The 23,575-nt window shown below is 43.1% G+C and overlaps 1 protein-coding gene across 1 annotated transcript in view; it reads right to left on the reverse strand.

Annotated features, from left to right (window-relative positions):
- MAP3K15 (mitogen-activated protein kinase kinase kinase 15) overlaps positions 1–23,575 on the reverse strand; it is a 245,839-nt gene that overhangs the window by 68,835 nt on the left and 153,429 nt on the right. The window contains exons 9-15 of the mRNA XM_040338224.1: positions 22,009–22,168; positions 20,131–20,281; positions 19,758–19,865; positions 16,380–16,429; positions 8,512–8,607; positions 2,796–2,883; positions 308–441 (exon numbers count right to left, since the gene is read on the reverse strand). Of these exons, the coding sequence (XP_040194158.1) occupies positions 308–441; positions 2,796–2,883; positions 8,512–8,607; positions 16,380–16,429; positions 19,758–19,865; positions 20,131–20,281; positions 22,009–22,168 (787 nt within the window). The remainder of the gene's footprint in view (positions 1–307; positions 442–2,795; positions 2,884–8,511; positions 8,608–16,379; positions 16,430–19,757; positions 19,866–20,130; positions 20,282–22,008; positions 22,169–23,575) is intronic.

Consider the following 23,575-nt stretch of genomic DNA (forward strand, 5'->3'; position numbering starts at 1 on the left):
CTATTTCTTTCGCTAAGTGCTGCAAGGCACTACACCATATGGGGCAGTTAGTCACTTTATAGGAGGCGGAGCAAAAACAAAGTGGACAGACAAATTGCACAGTACCATACGAAGAGGGGGGTTTACTAATATTTAGTGTTAAGTGAATATTAAAGAAATGATCAAGCCCTTCAATCTATTTTACCAGAAGGCCAATTTCTGGAAAGCAGAATATGGTTCACTTCTACATCCCATACTCTGGTATTAAAATCGTTGTTTACAACAAGCACAAGCCAACACTTACTTAGTGGGTTCATTCAGAACTCACCTACTGTCTCTCTCTGGAATCTCTTTGATTGCTATACGGACTTGATTGCTGAGATCTCTGCCTGCATATACTACTCCATAAGTACCTCGGCCAAGGATTACTCGATCGCCATTTTCATCATAGTCATATTCATACTGAAAAATTGCACAGCATTTCGTAAACATTTTTTAAATACAGAAATATTTGAAATACAGAAAATCAAACATAGCTTTGACATCAACATGTGGATAAAGTCATGTAAAAAGGGATGGAGATCTATTATTTCATACTCTTATGCATTAATTGATGCATGCAGAGGAATTGTGTGACAGTATGTAAGGTCAGGCAGTTGAAGGGTCAGGCCTGATTCACACTAGTATGATTTCAGGTGCGACTTGAATCGCACAGAATCACATGACAATGAAAATCACATTGTTTTCAATGGAGCCTATTCACATCAATGCAGCACAGCATAGTGCAATTTTGGAAATGGGTCATGTGATAATTTGGTGCGATTCCATCATGATTTTCAACCATAGAATATGCAAACCAAATCCAGAATGCAAACAACTCGCACTACATAGTCAAACTGAAATTTGGATCAAATCGTAGCCGCAGTTGTGTAAACCTAGCCTTATGCCACATACACACGATCAGAATTTCCAACAAGAAAACCGTGGATTTTTTTCCGATGGAATTATGGCTCTAACTTGTGTTGCATACACATGGTCACACCAAATTCCGACCATCAAGAACGTGGTGACGTACAACACTACGTCGAGCCGAGAAAAATGAAGTTCAATGCTTCCGAGCATGCTTAAACTTGATTCCGAGCATGCCTAGGATTTTTCTCTGTCGGAATTGCATACAGAAGATCGGAATTTCCAACAAGAACCAGCTCTTAAATTTTTCTTGGCGGAAATTCCGACAGAAAAATTCCATTGGAGCCTACACACGGTCGGAATTTCCGACCAAAAGCTCACATCGGACTTTTCTTGTCGTAATTTTCGATCGTGTGTACGCGGCATTAGACTTTAAGTACCATCTGACCTCTGACATTCAATATACATTGTCTGACTCAGATAGACCAAGTAAAACTTCCTTAGGTAACTCTGCACCATTTCAATAATTTTGAGAACGATATTTAGTTTGTTTTAAAAGCTAAAAGTGATTTATTCTCTTCAAGCCCATTTGTGAACTAAAACAATACCTAACTTCTCCAGTAAGATCGGCATGCCAGCTATAGCACTAGCAATGAGTAGAGGTGGGGGTTGTAGTAAAATGCTGCAACTTGAACCACTATGTATGAAAATACTTCAAACCATAGGGCCCTTTCACATGGGCATTCCACCTCTCTGTTTTTTAGATGGGTCAGAACTTAGGCCTCGTACACACGACCGTTTCCCTCGACAGAATCCATCAAGAAATTTGGTGGCAGAGCTTTTTTGCAGAGGAAAACGGTCATGTGTATGTTTTTCATCGAGAAAACTGTCGAGGAACTCGATGGGAAAAAAAGAGAACAAGTTCTCTTTTTCCTCGTCGGGAGTCTCAATTTCCTTGTCGTGTTCCTCGTCAGGCTGTGTATGCTTAGAAACCTGCACATGCTCAGAAGGGTGGCGCCAGTGGAATCAATCTTCACCTTATATATATAGTGCCGTAATACATGTTTTACGTCACTGCATTTGAGAATGACGAGATTTGGTCTTGACAGTGTGTACGCAAAAAAAGCTTGTCAAGTTTCTCGACAAGCCTAACAAGGAACTCGTCGAGGAAAACGATGTTTCATTTACTATGAGTTCCTCGGTCGTGTGTACGAGGTCTAAACCTCAATTTATGTCTATGGACAGGCAGATGTAAACAGACACACGTCCATTTACAACCATTTATATCCGAGTCCATTGTTGTCTACAGAAAAAAATTCGAAAAGGTCTGCATCTTTTTTTGGAACGTAAATGGATGTAAACGGATGTCGTCCATTTACGTCCCATATGTATAAGAAACATATTTTTTGTTTAAACTGTTGTTGCCTATTACTAGTTTCTTCAACAACTAAAAAAAAAAAAAAAAACTGATGTAAACTGAACTGAAATAGACTGAAGTGAAGTGAAGATGGATGTGTAAACTAATATAAACTGGTGTAACTAGTATTGAATTTATTTTTATTTTCAAAAGACATGACTGAACTGATGACACCTGTGTGAAAGGACACTTGGGTACTAGTAATTTCATTTTGGCAACTAGCTGACATTTGCAAGTTACATGACTATGAAGTGTATACAGTATGCGGCAGGTGGACTTTGAAAGGAACAATATGGTGGCAAGAAGGAATATTCTCATACACTTCAGTTATAAAGTGTATAGAAAATAACGTTGACAAAATTCATAAAGTATGCATATTGAAATGTACGTAAAAAGATGTTACATTCGTTCCCGGGTTTCGGCACCAAAAAAAAAAAAAAAGGTTACCAAGTAATGTCCATAAACCATCTCTATATAAAGCTGCACTTACCTCTAATGTATCTCCATCTGCCTCACCCTCCAACTCTACAGTGCTGCCTACAACATCCGTGATGATCTCTTTAACAAGACTACAAAACCTGGTAGTGACAGAAGATATGCATTAACACTACTTCTTAAAATGGAATATCAATAATGTATACAGCTAAAGGTCATTAAACATTAGATAACATACGTTAAAGATATAAGAGATGCTGCATTTAGCTCTTAAAAACATTTTGTTAGGAGAAACCTTTTTGTTGTTACTCATTTCTGCAGTTTATTTAGGAACCAATCTGAAGAGTAAAATGCTTAATTGCCAATTAAAGATAAAAATACTGCACCATACCTAAAGGAAATACTTAACAAACAGTAGGAAAATGTTCAGTTTGTAGAGATAGAGAAGGTGTAATCCATGTTAAATAACTTTCAGTCTCAGCCTTGCGGAGGGAAGTTGGGACCGATCATAGCCCGCAAAGACACTGTAAAGCAGGCTGCTTACTAAATAAGGTTACTTAATAAGGTTTGGTAATGTGAATTTTTTTAGTTGTTGTTTATTCTTAGGCCCTGTACACACGGGCAAAAATCTCGTCAAGAAAAAAACGTTGTTTTCCCTGACGAGATTCTTGGCAAGAATCTCTTGCCGCCCGTGTGTACAGACTCTCGTTTCAAAAGAACTGCGGTTCTCTTGAAAGGAAAGAACACGGTGATGTCATCGCGTACAACGAGCATGCGCTCGTCACATTGGATGCCGTCGCCACCATCTTGCTTCACCCTTCCTATGACGTGGAAGCTATCGTGCATGCGTCAAAGTCATTTCGAGCATGCGCGGGTTTCCACGGCAACAGGTAAGTATACACACTCTCGGGATTGTCGTCGGGAAACAGGCCGACAAGAATCTCGACGAGAAAAAAAGAGCGTAGGTTCTCTTTTTTTCTCGTCGAGATTCTGGCCAGATTTCCTGACGAGAAACCTGAAAGCCTCGTACACACAAACGGTAATGTCGGCAAGAAGCAGTTTTCTTGCTGGTTTTTGCAGAGAAAACCGGTCATGTGTACGAGGCCTAAGAGCCGGTTCACATAGGGGCAACGCGATTTTGAAAGCGACTTTGCAAGGCGACTTGGACACGACTTGAGCGTGAATCACAGCGCGCCCCCCCTCATGAACCGTACCAGGCCGCATGCCCTCAATATGGGGGGGCCTCTTTGCGATAACCCTGGCAGTTAGTTGCGATAACCCTTCGCGATAACCCTGGCTGGCGGGGGGCTTATAGGAATCTGGGAGCCCCTTTTAATAAGTGGGGCCCCAGATCCTGGCCCCCCCACCTTATGTGAATGAGTATGGGGTACATCGTACGGGCTAGTTCAAATGCCGCAAGAATAATTTTTTTTGCGCTGTAAATACCTTGTCATTTCAGTTTATAGTGTTACTTCCTGTCTATCACTCCTATACAGCTTTTTCCAAGAGTCAGTGCGGAACGCCGCCATGCGAAATCACGGGAGTGGGAGTTCAGCATTCACCGCATCCAGGAAATCAGTGCTTGTGGGCTTCACATGCACACAAGCAAGATGGAAACGTCCATCATCACATTTTATAAGTTCTTCTTACGTACGAAAACGGACAGCGGATGCTATATTACACCAAAACAGTGAGTATTATTATGTGATTGGGAAAGTAATTAAATGACTTAAAAAAGAAAATTGAATGGTCGCCAGACCTCCGCTTTAAACAACAGTGAGGCCCTGTACACACGATCAGTCTAAACCGATGAGAACGGACTGAAGTTCAGTTTCATCGGTTAACCGATGAAGCTGACTGATGGTCTGATGTGCCTACACACCATCAGTTCAAAAACCGATCGAGTCCAGCGCGGTGACGTAAAACACAACGACGTGCTGAAAAAAACGAAGTTCAATGCTTCCAAGCATGCGTCGACTTGATTCTGAACACGCCCGGGTTTGAAACCGATGCTTTTACGTACTAACCATCGGTTTTGACCTATCGGTTACCAGTCCATCAGTTCAATTTTAAAGCAAGTTCTAAATTTCTGGACCGAAGGATAACGGACTGATGGGGCCCACACACGGTCGGTTTGGACCGATGAAACTGAACTTCAGTCCGTTTTCATCAGTTTGGACTGATCGTGTGTACAGGGCCTGAGTGGCTTTAAACATAGATAAATACATAAAAAAACATGTACAAAATAAAAAAAAAAAATTTGCAGACTCAATGGACCATTTGTTCTTATTCTGCCATCACTTTTCAGTGAATAAAGGGAAGGTTCAGGGGGCCAAAAGTGATTAGGCCAAGTATGTCTTTACCAGAAAATTTGACATTTGTATATGAATTCAGCTCTATATTATTTTGACATACACTCAGATTAAATTGCCCAGGTTAATGGTAGTTGATTGAAACTGGATCTTGTCAACAGTGATTTAATGATACCCGTTAGTGCAGCAGTAGAATTGGATAAAAGCGTATATTCCTCACTTTAATTACATTGCATTTAATAGATTTTTTTTCTCCATGAGAAACACTTGCACTGAATCAATTCCATTGATTTTTACACAACAAATGTAAAGCCAACTCATCATTGCTAGAAAATCATTATTAATCATGATCCTTGGGGGAAAAAAAACATCTTATCTACTTATGTGTACATTAAAAACTACTAAGAGCCTTCTGTCTAAAAGTGTTCTTACTAATAATTGGAGTTACTTCTCGGCCATCAATCAGAATCAAACTCATGCATTTTTACACAGAAATGGAACAGGTACCTGGATCTGTTTTGATTTTAGCCCCCTGTAGTCCCTGGCACAGGGACTACAGGGGGCTATGCCCAAATCTGGACCCTAGTTCTTTGCATAGTGCTATCAATCTAACTCTGTAAACATGCTGACAGAAGAAGTCACAGAGATGACCTCATCAGTGTGCATCACAGTCCTATTTACAGCAGGGGTCTCAAAGTACCGGCCCGCGGACCGGTTACAATTGGCCCCCAGGCAGGGCTGATCCTGGGCAGATGCACCGCACGCAGGCGCCGCAGAGGAGGGACATCATAGTGCCTGTAATGTCAGGTGAAGTGGTGCCTCTACGGGAACGATCGCCCCCCTAAATTATTCCTTGTCACATGTGGCAGCGCGCAGCGGCTGGGAGCTTTCTCTCTCCATATCCTGTGTCTTCTCCCTGCATGCTGCTGCAGCCCAGCATAGGAAAACAGACATAGCACAGGAGAGCAGAGAAAGAACAAAGCGGAGGAAGGGCCTGGTCCCATCCATCCCCTGCCACTAGGCCTGTGATGAAGCCAGGACCTGACAGGAGGAGAGGACTCTGAGGCAGAAGATCAGGCCACCAGCTGACTGCTAGGAGGAGAGGTAAGTGAGCCATCACACCGAGGATGAGCAAAGTCCTTAGTTGGGTGACTGGGATTGAAATTTGTGAAGAGCGAGTATTTGTTTAGTGTGGGGGAATTTTTTCAGTGTAGGGGGTATTTGTTTAGTGTGAGGGGGGGGGGGTATTTGTGCAGTGTGTGAGGGGATTTTTTAAAGTGTAGGTGGAAATGCTGGGGGTTAATAGTGCATCCGCTGACACCAATGCTAGGAGTTAATAGTGCGTCCGCTGACACCAATGCTGGGAGTTAATAATGCGTCCGCTGACACCAATGCTGGGAGTTAATAGTGCGTCCGCTGACACCAATGCTGGGAGTTAATAATGCGTCCGCTGACACCAATGCTAGGAGTTAATAGTGCGTCCGCTGACACCAATGCTGGGAGTTAATAGTGCGTCCGCTGACACCAATGCTGGGAGTTAATAGTGCGTCCGCTGACACCAATGCTGGGAGTTAATAGTGCGTCCGCTGACACCAATGCTGGGAGTTAATAGTGCGTCCGCTGACACCAATGCTGGGAGTTAATACTTCGTCTGCTGACAACAATGCTGGGAGTTAATAGTGCGTCCGCTGACACCAATGCTGGGAGTTAATAGTGCGTCCGCTGACACCATTGCTGCGGGTTAATAGTGCATCCGCTGGCACCAATGCTGGGAGTTAACCTTCCTGGCGGTGTTCCCGAGACTGACTCGGGGTTAGATTTTCCTGCTACGATCGGTAACCCCGAGTCAGTCTCGGGCTTGCCTCGCTAGATCCACAGGCACTTTTTACTTACCTTGTCCCTGGATCCAGCGATGCCACCGCGCTGTGTGAGCGAGCAGGACCTCGCTCGATTCACATAGTGCCTCCGTGTGACGCCGATCTCCGTTCCTTGCGACGTTACGACGCACGGGGACGGAGAACGGCGCCAAATTCAAAAACGTAAACAAACACCTTACATACAGTATACTGTAATCTTATAGATTACAGTACTGTATGTAAAAAAAACACACCCCCCCTGTCCCTAGTGGTCTGTCCTGTGTCATGCATGTCATTTTATATAATAAAAACGTTTCTTTCTCCCTGCAAACTGTAGATTGTCCATAGCAACCAAAAGTGTCCCTTTATGTCAAAAATAGTTTTAGATCAGCTAAAAAACAGCGATAATAAATTATAATCACTTGCAGAATTGTGCGATAGCGATTTGTGGGGAAATTCGTCATAAAAAAAAAAAAATAATGACGGCGACAATTCTGCAACTGAGCAAATTTCAGTGATTTTAATTTGATTACATTATTGAATAATTTTTATTATAATTATATTATTATTTGTTATAATTATTTATAATTATTTATTATATTATAATTTATAATTTTGTTTTTAAAAAAATGTCATACCCGGGATGCCTATTAGAATCTTGTTTGGTCAGATTTAAGTGAGTTATTTCTAAAAATTACAGGCCTACAATATAAAACGCCAAATTTCCTTGCAAAAAATTGTACCGCTTTCAGCATGTTTTTTCGGAAAGAATCATACCGCCAGGGAGGTTAATAGTGCGTCCGCTGACACCAATGCTGGGAGTTAATAGTGCGTCTGCTGACACCAATGCCGGGAATTAATAGTGCGTCCGCTGACACCAATGCTGGGGGGTTAATAGTGCGTCCGCTGACACCAATGCTGGGAGGTAATAGTATGCCCGCTGACACCAGTGATGGGGGTTAATATTACGTCCGCTGGCATCAGTGATGGGGGTTAATAGTACGTCCGCTGACACCAATGCTGGTGGTTAATAGTGTGTCTGCTGACACCAATGCTGGGAGTTAATAGTGCGTCCGCTGACACCAATGCTGGGAGGTAATAGTACGTCCGCTGACACCAGTGATGGGGGTTAATAGTGCGTCCGCTGACACCAATGCTGGGGGGTTAATAGTGCGTCCGCTGACACCAATGCTGGGAGTTAATAGTGCGTCTGCTGACACCAATGCTGGGAGGTAATAGTACGTCCGGTGACAACAGTAATAGGGGTTAATAGTACGTCCGCTGACACCAGTGATGGGGGTTAATACTGTGTCCGCTGACACCAATGCTGGGGGGTTAATAGTGCGCCCGCTGACACCAATTTTGGGGGAAAGGAAAGTTTGAATGCTCTCCCATGGGATATGAAAACTTGTCCTGTGGCCCTCAGGTAATTTGAGTTTGAGACCCCTTATTTACAGACTCTAATTCAATAAACTGTATATATTTACTTGTCCGTTTGTGACTCAAATATATATTTAGTTGTTTGAAGTCTAGCCTTCATTATATAAACCAAGGTTAAAATGCAATGTTGCCCCCAGATATTTTCATTCCAACTTACACTCACCTATTACACTGATCCTCAGTGGAAAAGTATATCTGAAAATCGTCTGAATTGTCATGAACATAAAGAAAGCAGCAACGTTCATCAAACTTTGATATGCTGTAAAATATAGACAAGTAATCAGATTTCCATTTATTTAGAAACAAGACAAATAGTTACTGCCACAATACAACCAATATAAAAAAAAATGATCAAAATCAGAGAGACTACCAATGATTTAAAGGTATTATAGACCTTCCCACCTGCACTTTGTGTTTTTCACCTGCATAAGATGTGCACTGATCATGTAGTGTTCCATGGTGTCATTTGTTGCCCTGTACACACAGCATATAGTAGAGACAATCTTCACATTCCAGTGTCAGAAGTTTCAGTTTGTGTTCAAACATAAGGGCATGCCGCACAACACTGCACAGGTTATTACATGTTCTCTGTCTGTAGTGTAAGATCTGACACTTCCTGTAAATAAACTACATATCCTGTACGGATCAGCTTTAACTTACGACCAGCTATTGTCAGTCATGGTGGAAAACCAACATTCGATCAGTGCGCTAACGCCCGCCCGCACAGCAGCAAATTCAAAGCAACTTACAGGTACGTTGCTTTGCGCAGCTGTGCTATTCTGCCTACATATATCGTCGTTAGGCGGTCGGCAAGTGGTTAAGTACTGTATGGTATAGATTCCTGTTAAAGATAATCTTAAGATGCCAAGTCAAGAGAATAATGTGTGTTTATACAGATGTGTGCCCACGTATCACAAAGGATCTATGTGGCCCTGAACGGCTTCCAATAATGACGCACCTTTTAACGCCATTGTTTTACAGAAAACAATCGTTCACCACAGAAAATCATATAAACTAGTGCTAGGACCTAAAAAAAGCACATACAGTAACTGCTGTACAGCCAGGGATGACAGTCCGCACTTCCAAAAACAATTCTATATCTTTGAGTCGTAAAAGGTTTAGACCCCTTTCACACTGGAGTGTATTGCAGGCGCTATAGCGTTAAAAATAGCTCCTGCAATACGCCCTTAGAAATCTGTCCCCATTCACTCCAGTGTGAAAGCCCGAGGGGCTTTCACACTGGAGCAGTGCGCTAGCAGGACGGTAAAAAAAAGTCCTGCTGGCCGCATCTTTGAAGCGGTGTGTTTACCGCTCCTCCTCCACTGCTGCCCATTGAAATCAATGGGACAGCGCAGTTATACCGCAGCACATTGCGGGTGGTTTTAACCCTTGTAAATCCTCCCCCCGCTAGCTGCCGAAATGCGCCGCAAATCCGCCCATAGCGTCGGCGGTAAAAATAGCAGCGTTTTACCGCCGACGCTATGGGCGGCACAGTGTGAAAGGACTCTTAGGGAACTTGTTAAAATCAGGCTTAAAACCTAAACTTTATATTTTCCAGCAGCAACTGGAAAGGTGACGTAATCTAACATAGCAAAGAAGCAATCAATCAAGTCTGGATCTCAATACATTTTAGGATGTGTATGGAAAGATTTAAGGGGAGCTGCCAATATATAAATATGAGAGTTGCCATTGCTGAATGTGAAAGCTCTGGGACTGGGACTACTGACTTGGAATGCGCTTTCTCCCACTGAAATGTCAGAATACCTGATACAATTGTGCTTGTTACATGCCAGTGACCCACCGTGTAGATAAGGATTAGGAAGACAGTCCCAGGGCCTATTGGGTTCATTTACTAAAGGCAAATAGGCTGTTCACTTTGCAAGGAAAGTTGCACTTTGCAAGGGAAATTGTCCCAGAGCTTAGTAAATTACAAGAAACTGCTGACTTTCATCATCCAATCTATGTGCATGCAAAAGTGAAAACAAAGTGAAACTTCCCTACATTCAATAAGCTCTGGGGCAACTTCCCTTTCAAAGTGCAACCTCCCTTGCAAGGTCAATTACCTATTTGCATTCAATAAATCCACAGTAATATCTGTATCTACAACTGAATTACCAGCTCCCACATAGCAGATGAGATTACAAAATGGTATTTATTGTCACAGGGCTGAACGAAGAAAACAAGCAGATTCCTCCTTCCACACAAGTGAGTTGGATGGATCCCCCATAGCAGGGCCGGCCCTACCATGGGACCCGATGGTACCATTGTACCAGGCAGCACTTTCAGGGGGGCAGCAAATTTCCTGCCTGCACGCCATCCCATTCCGCCAGCTCCACTCTCCACTCCACTGTGGGGCTAATTGCCGCCCGACCGCTCCTCCTGTTTCGCTCTCCGCTCCACTGTGGGGTTAATTGCATGAATAGAGTCATAACAGGTCCTTTTTATACTCCTATATACATGTATAGAGCCATGATAGGTCCACTTTAGTTATCATGATATAAAATAATGGACGTAGGGGCATTTTGGTGGGCGTAATTTTTTTTGGGGGGGGGCAGCATTTCATTTTTGGTACCAGGCAGCACAATGTCTTGGGCCGGCACTGCCCCATCGCCAGGACACTGTACCCTAAAGCTGCATTAACACCTGAGTGTTTTCAGCTCACAAAACGCTCGTAAAAACGCCCGAAAAAATGCCCGAAAAACCAACAAGCAAAATCCCATTCATTTCAATGGCACCTGTTCATATCTGAGCGTTTTGTCACCTAAAGCAAAATGCCTGAAAAACGCCCTAAGCTCAAAAAAGAACATAAGCTTCTTTGGGGAAGATTACAGGTGTTTTTCTGCCTTTTACATTGGTGACCTGAACAAAATTGCGGCAAAAACTTGGTAAAAACCACACAAGTTTAAAACACTTATGCCGCGTACACACATGTCGTTTTTTGTGATGAAATAAAACGACGTTTTTAAAAACGTCATTTAAAATGATCGTGTGTGGGCTTCACATCGTTTTTTGTCTTCTAATAAACACCAAAAAAAAAATTCGAACATGCTTAAATTTTTTATGTCGTTTTTCAAAGTGTCATTTTTTGTGTCATAAAAAATGATCGTGTGTGGGCTAAAACGACGTTTTAAACGATGTTTTAAAGCCGCGCATGCTCAGAAGCAAGTTATGAGACGGGAGCTTGAATGGAACAAAGTGCCGTCATACGTGTTGTACGTAACCGCGCTTTGCTAGAGCATTTTCAGAAAACGATGGTGTGTGGGCAACGTCGTTTTTTATGATGAAGTTAGAAAAACTTTGTTTTTTTTCATCACAAAAAACGACCGTGTGTACGCGGCATTAGGTGTGAATGCAGCCTAAATGCAGGACTTTTCCAGCTTGTCCAGTCGACAGATGTCGATCTAATGATCGACTTCATTTGAACAGGAACAGAGACACACAGATTGAAATTGGCCTGGTCCCTGCTCAACTGTCCAAATTTCAATCCATTTATGGACCATTTTACGCAAACATTCCGATCGGGTCTGTCTGTCCTATTTTCAGTAGAACCAAATTGGAACCTCCATTTTCTTCTATGGAGCAGCAGGTGTAAACAGACAGGTGTCCGTCTACACCCGCCAACATCTAATCCAATCCGATCCACTAAAAACTGATGGATAGGGATCCATCTTGTGCAGGGCTCTTTAAACTACGGCCTTCCAGCTGTTGCGGAACTACAAGTCCCATGAGGCATTGTAATACTCTGACATTCACAGACATGATGGGAATTGTAGTTCCTGAACAACTGGAGGGCCATAGTTTGAGGACCCCCTGATCTAGCGGATCAGATCAGATAGCAGTTGGGTGTAAACAGACAGACGGGCCATTTACATCTGACCGCCCACAAAGGAGAGATTCCCTGTTGAGCAAGCGGATCGCAGGTGGCGTATGCCCCATGTAATAGGACCCTATGTCTGCAAAAAATAGAACACCACTCCTAAAGCCACATCCGTATAGGATCGAGTTTGTGAAAAAATGAAGAGTCAAAGACTCTGGGTCGGACTTTGTAGGCAATATGGAAGAGAGTATAATAAAAAAATGTATTTTATTAATAACGAATCGCTCACAAACAGACCCAGTATAGAAAGAGTTAAAAAAACATACATTGAACACAGAAAGATACATAAAACGATGTTATGAACAGAAGGTTGACACCAAATGGACAGCAGTGAGCCCCTGTGAGTCAACGTGTTTCGCTATTTCGCTTCGTCAGGACAGACTTGGGGATGATTGGGGATGTTTTTTTGTATATTTTGTTGTATGTTATTAGTATACAATGTCTGACTGATGTGTTTTATCATAAATAGTGAGGCCTGTTCTTTTCGATCATCCCCAAGTGTGTCCTGATGAAGCAAAATAGTGAAATGCGTTGACTCACAGGACCTCACTGCTGTCCATTTGGTGTCAACCTTTTGTTCACATCATAGTTTTATGTATCTTTCTGTGTTCAATGTATGCTTTTTAACTCTTTCTATACTTGATCTGTTTGTGAGCGATTCGTTATTAATAAAATACATTTTTTTATTATACTTTTGTCCATCTTACCTACAAAGTCTGACCCAGAGTCTTTGACTCTTCATTTTTCACAAACTCGACCCTATGTCTGCACTAAAAATACCATTCCTAAAACCTATTACTGTATATACTCGAGTATAAGCCAAGTTTTTCAGCACATTTTTTTGTGCTGAAAATGCCCCCCTCGGCTTATACTCGAGTCACCTTTTTGCGCCTGATCTCCTGGGCTTTGGGGACCCGGTACCAGCTGGCCGTAGCCCCACTTTTCCTCTACAAGTGTGCAAAGTTTGTTGTTTGGGGGACTTACGGCTGGGGAGCACTGATTTTTCAAAGCCGGGCACCCATTCCATAGACTCCAATGTTAAACGTCAGTCTAGTCATGTGAGGCATGGGCACGGTGAGGCATGGGCACTGTGAGGCATGGGCACAGTGAGGCATGGGCACGGTGAGGCATGGGCACAGTGAGGCATGGGCACAGTGAGGCATGGGCACAGTGAGGCATGCACATGGACACAGTGAGGAAAAGTGAGGCATGCACATGGACACAGTGAGGAAAAGTGAGGCACAGTGAGGCATGCAGATGGACACCCTAGGTTTATACTCGAGTCAATAAGTTTTCCCATTTTTTTGTGGTAAAATTAGGTGCCTCAGCTTATATTCGGGTCGGCTTATACTCGAGTATATACGGTACATATACATATTAGTCCCAATCCTAAAACCTTTACAGCTGATAGGGTCAGAAATGTGTGGCATAAGTATAATATAAAACAGATCACGTTATGAGTAATTCAACAAGTAAACACAGCGAGGCAGAGGACTGTCAGGTACATAAAAGTGTTATTTTTTACAATGGACTCTTCCAGGAATTGTTTGAGCATGACAGACATTTTATTACTTATAACATTTCCTGTCTTTGTTTGGCAATCCCTACTTGTATTGAATACATAAAGATATACACTAAAAGGGAAGCACAATGTATAGGTGGTAACTGTTTAGCAGATTCGCTTTGAAGTCCAGCTCCCAGAAGGGCTCTACGTTTGCAGTTTGCATGATCTGCTGGTATAGGTTTGTTCCCCCAATAAAAAAACATTTGGACAGCTTACTTGACTTGTCTTTGATAAGGACAGAAGATTTAATAAAGGATAAGTTCACTGTATTTTTTGTGGAACATGAAACATGTTCCAGCTTTGGCTCATTCTCCCCCTATTTCCCCTCTTCCTCCGTGACTGCAAGCAGGGGTTCCTCCCCCCGCCGTGTCATTCATTCACAGTTTTCCATGAACAAATATACAAGTACCGTCTGCCATCACAGCAAACAAACTTGTAGTTCGAATGAACTATGGGTGCACACAGCTCTGCAATGACTGCCTGTACAGTGTAGGCAGTGTGTGCAGGAGCCTGACATTGCACCTGATTGTGGGTGCAATGCTTTTCAGGCCCCTGGTTTAAAAAAAGAATAAATGCCCATTCTTTTACCTACAAAAAGATGTGTATTTATTAGTTTTTATGTAAAGTCGAACCTGGGGCCGGATTCAAATAGCCTTTACGCCGGCGTATCTATTGATACGCCGCGTAAGTGCTACGAAGCGCCGGCGTATCTTCTTTCTGTATTCAGAAAGCTAGATACGCCAGAATTTCCCTGAGATCCGACCGGCGTAAGTGTCTTACACCGTCGTATCTTAGGCTGCATATTTACGCTGGCCGCTAGGTGGCGCTTCCGTATATTTCCGCGAGGAATATGCAAATTAGGTAGTTACGCCGATTCAGAAACGTACGTCCGCCCGGCGCATTTTGTTACGTCGTTTACGTTAGACTTTTTCCGGCGTAAAGTTACCCCTGCTATATGAGGGGTATCCTATGTTAAGTATGGACGTCGTTCCCGCTTCGAATTTTGAAAATTTTACGTCGTTTGCGTAAGTCGTTCGCGAATAGGGCTGTACGTAAGTTACGTTCACGTCTAAAGCATTGACGATTTGCGGCGTAATTTCGAGCATGCGCCGTTCGTAAAATACGTCAAATACGTGGGGTCACAGTGAATTTAAATAAAACACGCCCACATCATCCCCATTTGAATTAGGCGGGCTTACGCCGGACCACAGACGTTACGCTGCCGTAACTAAGGGCGCACGTTCTTTCTGAATACGGAACTTGCGCCCTAATTTACGGCGGCGTAACGTATCTGAGATACGTTACGCCCCGCGGAAAGATACACCAATGTATCTGAATCCGGCCCCTAGTCTTTAGACCGTTGCATGGGCATGGACTAATGTGAACAGTGCAAAGTTTTTGCAGAAGAGGTGTAGACGTTGAAAAAGGAATAAAGTTAAATAAAAAAAACGTTGTTCTAAAGGCAGTAGTTTTTTTTATCTTAATGCATTCTATGCCAGGTGTTCCGGCAAGGGAACCGAGAAGAGGAAGATATGGGCTGCTCTGTGCAAAACCACTGCACAGAGCAGGTAAGTATAACATGTTTGTTATTTTTAACCGCTTGCCAACAGCCGCACGACTAAATACGTTGGCAGAATGGCTGCGCAAAAGAACGTATATATACGTCCCCTTTAAGAATCGGCATTGTGGACGCGCGGACGTGTGCAAGCTCCGTGACTCCTTGTCACGGTGAAGAAGAAGGGGGAAATTCTTCCTAGTGACAGGACAGTGATCATAGCTTCCTGTAATTGGAAGCTGTGATCACTGTCGTGTCACACACAGCCTATCCCCCCTTCAGTTAGAAACACACTCAGGGCACACTTAACCCCTTCTGTGCCACCTAACAGTTAACCCCTTCACTGCCAGCGTCATTTTCACAGTAATCAGTGCATTTTTATAGCACCGATTGCTGTAAAAATTACAATGGTCCCGAAAATGTGTCAAAAGTGTCCGATGTGTCCGCCATAAAGTCACAGTCACAATAATAATCGCAGATCGCCGCTATTACTAGTAAAAAATATATAATAATAAAAATGCCATAATTCTATCCCCTATTTTGTAGATGCTATAACTTTTGCGCAAATCAATCAATATACTCTTATTGCAATTTTTTTACCAGAAATATGTAGAAGAATACGTATCGGTCTAAACTGAGGAAAACATGTTTTTTTATACATTTTTTGGGGATATTTATTATCGCAAAAAGTTAAAAATATTGATTTTTTTTCCAAAATTGTCTATCTATTTTTGTTTATAGTGCAAAAAATAAAAACCGCAGAGGTGATCAAATACCACCAAAAGAAAGCTCTATTTGTGGGAAAAAAGGACGTAAATTTTGTTTGGGAGCCACGTCGCACGGCCACGCAATTGACAGTTAAAGCGGCGCAGTGCCAAATCGCAAAAAGTGGCCTGGTCTTTGGCCAGCGAAATGGTCGGGGCCTAAGTGGTTGAACAAAAAAAAACAAGACTTTAATATCACTTTAAACATAACATAAACAATAAATACTGCAGAGAAAACAATCATGTCAAATAATTGTATAAGTTTCCCTACCTTATACCCCTTATAGAAGAAGCAGTGAAGTTCCACTCATGAATCCCTTTCTGAAAGAAGAAACTGGATTAGTAAGACAAGTATTTTCTGCTGTCATATAACCCCTACCTATTCAGCAGACTAAAGTGTATCGAGAAACAATGGTGACACTTTGACGTCAATATGACTATTCACTAGAACCTTTTCTTGAAGGCTTCAGTGATAAACCATAATAGATTTCAAATAAGCCAGCAGTCACACACCCATGAGTCTTGGTAATATAATAAGAGTTTCTATTTGTGCTCCATGTGCGCAATAACACAATAAAGTATATTTCCTGTAGTATAGTGCTGTGCCAGGCTGGATGCTATTCACTGTGATCCAGTGCTGCCCTGTCCTTATATTAAAGCGTAACTTCAACTTTATTTTGTATAATTCCCCTACAAATGAAGATCTGCCTGCACAGTACAGACAGGGTTCATTTTGGCCCAGCCCCCTCATAAACAATGAGAACTACCTAGGATTTTTCCTTGATGAAAGGTCCAGAATACAGCATCTAAAAAGGTAAGCAGCAAATTCAGGGGTGTTTTATGAAATCAGTGAACATCATATGTGTTATGCCTCAGTGAAGAGTGGGCATGGTTTTCATTCTGCCAGGGCTATTATTAGGAAAATCTGAGGCAAACCAAAATGTAATGGGCTGTGGTGAATAGTAGGTGTGGCCAAATTCTGTTAATGGTGGAAGGGGCTTAAGAGGTGTGGTTAAATAAAACAACTCCCCCAGTATATAACTAGTAGAATCAATAAACGTGAACAGGTGTTCAAACTGATAAAAACAGCGCTAATATGTGGATAATCATCCAAATAAATAAATAAATAAAGTGGTGAAAACCTGAATGGTACTGATGGTGTGGAGGGTGATCTATAGCTGGTATAAGTGCACCTGGCACCAGATATTGTGGATGAGTCCCAAACAATTAATGGGATGTGTGCTTACCACAAAAAACAAACCTTCAGATCAAACTGGTACTGTAAGGGTTAACACTCGAGCAGGGTCATATGCGGAGACAAAAAAAAACAGCATAATCATGGTATAATATTGTCTACACAACAGCCCATTTGCCAGGTTAAATGACAAGTCCCCAGTGTGTGCCCGTACAGTGACTGTGAATGATAAAAGCCAATACAAACGAGTTCACCGCTTCTCACTGGCGTCCTCCCGTCCACAGGGGCCGCGCTGGTGCTGCGGATGCGATGGTAAGCTGTGTCCTGGATACGATTGGATGGCCGTCCAATGGCCGACTCATCCACAATATTGGTGCAATATCTGGTGCCAGGTGCACTTATACCAGCTATAGATCACCCTCCACACCATCAGTACCATTCAGGTTTTCACCACTTTATTTATTTATTTGGATGATTATCCACATATTAGCGCTGTTTTTATCAGTTTGAACACCTGTTCACGTTTATTGATTCTACTAGTTATATACTTGGAAAAGGTTTTTACCTTTTTAAAAAATAGCTGCTCACATAGTTTATGTCATCTGTCATCACTGGCATAACTTTTTCACAGCATACTTTGCTTTTACTATCCACATCTGTTTGTCTCCACCTCTAACACACTCGGGTTGAGTTACCTAGTCCTTTGGCGCCGGAAGTGCAACTTTAGGCCGTTTTCGTTTGCACCCTTCTATATATAACTCCCCCAGTATGTCTGTCCCCTAGTATAATCCTTCCCTTCCTCCAGATCAGTCTGCCCCCAGTATAATCCTTCCCCAGGTGAATCTGTCCCCATCATAATACACCCCCCCCCCCCCCAGATTAGTCTGTCACCCAGTATAATCCTTTCGCCAGGCAAATCTGTCCCTCGTTATAATACCCCCCCCCCCCCAGATTAGTCTGTCCCCCAGAATAATCCTCTCCCCAGGTCAATCTGTCCCCTATTATAATACCCCCCCCATGTTAGTCTGTCCCCCAGTATAATCCTGTCCCCAGGTTAATCTGTCCCCCAGCATAATACCCCCCCTCCCCCCAGGTTAGTCTGTCCCCCAGTATAATCCTTCCTACCTAAGTCAGTCTATTCCCCAATATAATCCCTCCCTTTCTCCATGTCAATATGCCCCCCCAGTGTAATCCCCCAGGTCATTCTGCCTCAGTATAATCCTTCCCCCAGTATAATACCCCCCCCCCTGGTTATTCTGTCGCCCAGTATAATTCTTCCCACCTAGGTAAATCTGTCCCTAATATAATCCCGACCGGGTCTTAGTCTGTCCTCCAGCATAATCCATTCCCCCTTTGGGTCAATCTGTCCTCCAGTGTAATCCCCCTGCAGGTTAGTCTATCCCCCAGTACAATCCCCCCAAGTAAGTCAGACGGATCTAGGGGCATTGTACTGGGGCACAGACTGACCCCCAGTACAAACCCTTTTCTATGCCTGCAATGGTTGCACAAATGCTTATCAAATCACTGTTTTCACTAAATATACACTAAAAATCAAAGCACACATAAACATAACTTACAAAATTCCTGTAAAATTTCTACTAAGGGGTGAACTAAAGTATACACCCGTGTGAGGGCTGTATTAACACGCACAGGGATTCACAGGTGTTCCTGTAAAGGCAGTCCTATTCATGTCAATTAAGACACAGCGGTTGCAGAGATGCAATTGTTGCCCCCAATCTTATATCCCTGCGGGGGTGCGAGTGCACAGCCCAAACGCAGGCAGCATAAGTTCAGGGATATCTAAACGGACCCCCGATGTTTTTTTTTTTTTTTTTTAACAGAGAAAGAGACTGAGGACATAGAATCCCCATTCCCTGTCTTAGCTGCACTGCAGATAAACAATTAGAAGTCTCTGTATAGAGGCTCTTATTCATTCATGATGTTTACTATGCTTCAGTGATCAATGAACAGCTCCATGTTCATTCAGGAAGAGGCTGGTAAACACAAGATGTTTACCAGCCCCCATTCACCCCAGCTGCAACGGGGAGGGGGGGTGCAGTACAGGACAAGGATCATGGGAAGGGGGAAGACTGATCCCCAAAGGCTCCCCTGCAGTAGCTGAAATTGGCAGGAAGGACTGGAGGGACACTGGACAGCAGCGCTGCATGAGAGGGGATGCCAGGAATCGGTGAGGGAGGGTCCAGTAAGGTGGGGAGCTGAAGCAGCGGTAGGGGATCTGTTAGCTAAGTTAAATCCCCTGTGGCTCCCCTACAGCACCAAAATCTGGCAGAGAAGCCGGAAGCTGCAGGGGAGGAGTGAGCCCTATATCCATCTAGTTTCTGTAGATGAAGAAATGTGTTCACTCAAGCAGCAGGCTGAATAGAAAAAAAAAGACACTGGCCACCAGATAGTAACTGGAAAAAACTAATATCAAAATACAAATCTGAATCTTACCATTTCCACAGGGGACACATGCCATAATGAAACGGTTCTCTCATCAGCCTCCTTGTTTATAGATACATATGAGGGCTGATAAACCTTTGTAGGCTCCAAGACAAGAACCTAGAAGTATAATGAAAGGTCAGTTGCTTGTCATACAAAAGGCTTTCAATAATTCAAATTCTTAATGGATCGGTTCACCTTAAGAACCATTTCACTTGGGCTTTTACTGCCCCTTACCATCCACCTCCAAATAAACATATTTTGATATTAAAATGCAAAATCTGCCTTCACTTGAAAAAAAACAACTGGTAAAATAAAAAATCAGGTTACAAAATTGTAATTTATTTTTTAATTTTATCATCACAGAACGTTAATATTTCTTTACCGGAAATCTGAGTCCATTTGTAGACTCTTTTGTTGCCTCCACAATTATGTCCATCCAGAAATTCAGCCTGTCTTGCCGTGGGGAATGTTCCGTGTTGAGCTTCTTGAATCGCTGTATCAGAAGGAGATTTTGTACCACGGATCTTAGGTACCTGGCAGGCAAAGTGAACATTGTCCATTTAAGAATAATGGTTTATGTAGAACTGTTAACAAAAATAGTTTTGATTTACCAGTAAAGTTTGTTTACTTGAGTATAATACAGAGTCTTCTTTAAATGTGGTTATAAACGCAAAAAGTTTTTTACCCCAGCCCCATAAATATGTACCTGAGCCCAATCTCGATCTAGCTCTGCGCCCGTCTACAGCAGCTCTTCTCCCCTCTCTCTCCTGCTGCTGTCAAAACCTGCGAGCAGACAGCAGGGGCAGGGTCGAGTCGCACTATGTGCGTCTGCAGACCCACAAAGCCCAGCTCAGGATCAAGTGTGCATGTCCGCCCCCAAAGCAAGCAATTTGCTATGGGACGGACAGAGAAAATGAGTAGTGGACAGCTACCGGTGGGGGACCCCAGAAGAGGAGGACCGAGGTTGCTCTGTGCACAAACATTGCACAGAGTAGTTACAGATGCAGCAGCGACTGGCTGATTTTTTATCCATCTATGCCATTTCTGCTTGACAGAAGTAGATCAAATAGAAAAATTGGAAAAAAAATCTCGATCAGAGGGGTGCAGCCAATAGACTGCAATGCTGATCAGTGTGTTCTGACAGCAGAGTAGTCACCACTGTCAGAATACAATAATACAGCAAGAAGAATTACTCCATCCACCCTGTTTGTGTGAATGGGGGAATCTGTTCTTTTTTTTTCAATCCATCTTTGGCCAGCCTTAGTGCACATATATTTTTTTTTATCCTAACTCCGGAGTTAGTTTCTGCAGCGATTTATCAATGTTGGAAATTTTTAATTCGATCGGGGGCTGCAGGCAATTGGCTGCAGCTCTGAATAATATAGTTTGACAGCCGAGGAGTTGGAAAAAAAATGCCTGATCGAAAGAGAATGATCCATCTATGGGCAGCCTAAAGCCCTATACACACGGGGCTGAATGTTGGGCGACTTTAGCAGGTTCAACAAAATTTGGCCCGTGTGTAAGGCACTCAGAGTGCTGATTGGAGTGTTCTGGCAGGGGTGGGGTCCCTCTGTCAGAACTTAATAGCTCAGTGGGGGGGGAGATTGCTGTGCTAACGTCGGCTACTTAGTACAATGACTCTGACCAGAGCTGTCAGTTTTTTTTCATTCAACTGCCTGGGTTGAACGAAAAAAATCTAGTAGTGTGTACCAGCCTTAAGGATGATAAATGGCTCTTGAAGCTAACGGAGACTGCAGCAACATCAGGATAAGCTAACTTGTGTGCACTAAGGCTATCGTATTCTGACAGCAGGGACTCCTCTACTGACATGTTCTCTATTTGGCCCGACGAGATCCTCGTCGGTTTCCTCGGCCGAAAGTGTACACACGACCGGGTTTCTCGGCAGAATACGGCTCCGATCGAGTTTCTGGCTGAATTCTGCCGAGAAACTCGGTCGTGTGTACGGGGCCTCAGAATATACGGATCACTGTTGCAGCCGATTGGCTGCAGCCCGCTGATCGAGAAAACATTTTTGAATACTCCCGTTAAACGCAAGTTGATTGTTGGATCAATAGCGGTTGAGCGGGAAGGGCTGTTGGATCAAAATTTGGCCAGTCTTTGCTGAAACAGCCAAATGTCGATTCATCTGTGGCAAATTTTAGAACTTTCTCATAAAGGTTTAAAATGAAATGCAAAAATGTAAGTATCTTAGAATGTATACTGTAGTCTACAAACCAAACCCATTTTTATAACGGCTTACCAGACTGGAGGTTTCAGCTTAAAAAGACGTTCGGCTGCCTGTACAGCTTTTCCGATGTCGCTGGCCAGCATGCTCACATTGAAGAATTGACCTACGTCCCAGTAGTTGTTCATTTTTTCTAAACTGCCCTTTCTTCCCAAAAGACTATTCAAGCGAACACCTAAAATGAAGTACACTCAATAGTTAAAAAAACTCCTAATATAGGTGCTAACATTTGAACAACCGCTGGAAATACTTAAAACTATGGATATATTCACATGGTTGGCTGTACAGATTAAAGAGCAATTGCAGGCAACAAGTGAAAACAATACCAAAAGATTTTCAGCAAACACAGCAACTGGTATAAAGTCAAAAAGTTCACAAATTCTACTCAAGTCTGGTTTGGTATAATCCTGTGGGAAATAAGGACATTACACCATAAGGGTTCAGTAGGACAATGAAGCCTCGTACACACGACTGAGTAGCTCGTCGGGCGAGACACATCGTTTTCCTCGACGAGTTCCTTGTTAGGCTGTCGAGGAACTCGACAAGCTTGCTTTGCGTACACACGGTCAAGACAAAATCTCCTCTTCTCAAACGCGGTGACTACAACACATAGGACGGCAGGGGAAGTTCGATTCCACTTGCACAACTCTTGGGGCTGCTTTTGCTAATCTCATGTGTTTGCGTGTTAAGTAAAAGTTTGGTAAGAGACGATTTGCACTTTTCAGTCTGTTACAGCGTGACAAATGTGTTCTCTCCATTACAAATGCTACCTTTACTCCCATCTCATACTTTATTCTGAGCAAGCGCGGGTTTCTTAGCATACACACGCTCGAGTATCTAGTTGAAAACCAGCCCGACGAGGAACGCGACGAGGAAGTTGAGACTCCCGTCAAGGAAAAAGAGAACTTGCTCTCTTTTTTCCTTGTCGAGTTCCTCGACAGTTTCCTTGATGAAAAACGTACACACGACCAGTTTCCTCGGCAAAAAAGCTCTCCCACCAAGTTTCTTGATGGATTCTGTTGAGTTTCTTGGTCGTGTGTACGAGGCCTGAGACATAGTAAATGGATTTTCTATAAAGCCAACCTTCTTTGACACTATTAATTGGACCCCTTGAAAATACCTGGTGCTTTCATGCATTATTGGGCATGCCAGCCTTCTTTCCTTCCTTATACTAGGCAGCCAATGCCAAGGTCTGAATACTATCTCACTGAGGAGAGGGGAAGGACCTTAGCTCTCACAAAGAGCAATGTGAAGTTTACACAGGGCTTCCTACTAAGGGCTCAGGTGACAGGGGATGGTAAGTATTAGCAGATTGGCTGTAAAAATAACCAGTTCGTTTGCCCCATATGTGAAAAGCGGCAGGTTAAAGGGGTTGTAAACCCTCCTTCTGTCGCTCAGCAGCCCCCTTCTGTCGCTCAGCAGTCCCCTCCCCCCGAGACCCCGTTATGCTTACCTGAGCCCTGTGTTTCCCACGACGGGAACGAGCACACCAGCTCTGGTTGGTGTCTCGTGTCCTGATTGGATAGATTGATAGCAGCACAGCCATTGGCTCCCGTTGCTGTCAATCAAATCCAATGATGCA

This window comes from Rana temporaria, chromosome 2, assembly GCF_905171775.1.
Source record: "Rana temporaria chromosome 2, aRanTem1.1, whole genome shotgun sequence".
Classification (NCBI taxonomy): domain Eukaryota; kingdom Metazoa; phylum Chordata; class Amphibia; order Anura; family Ranidae; genus Rana; species Rana temporaria.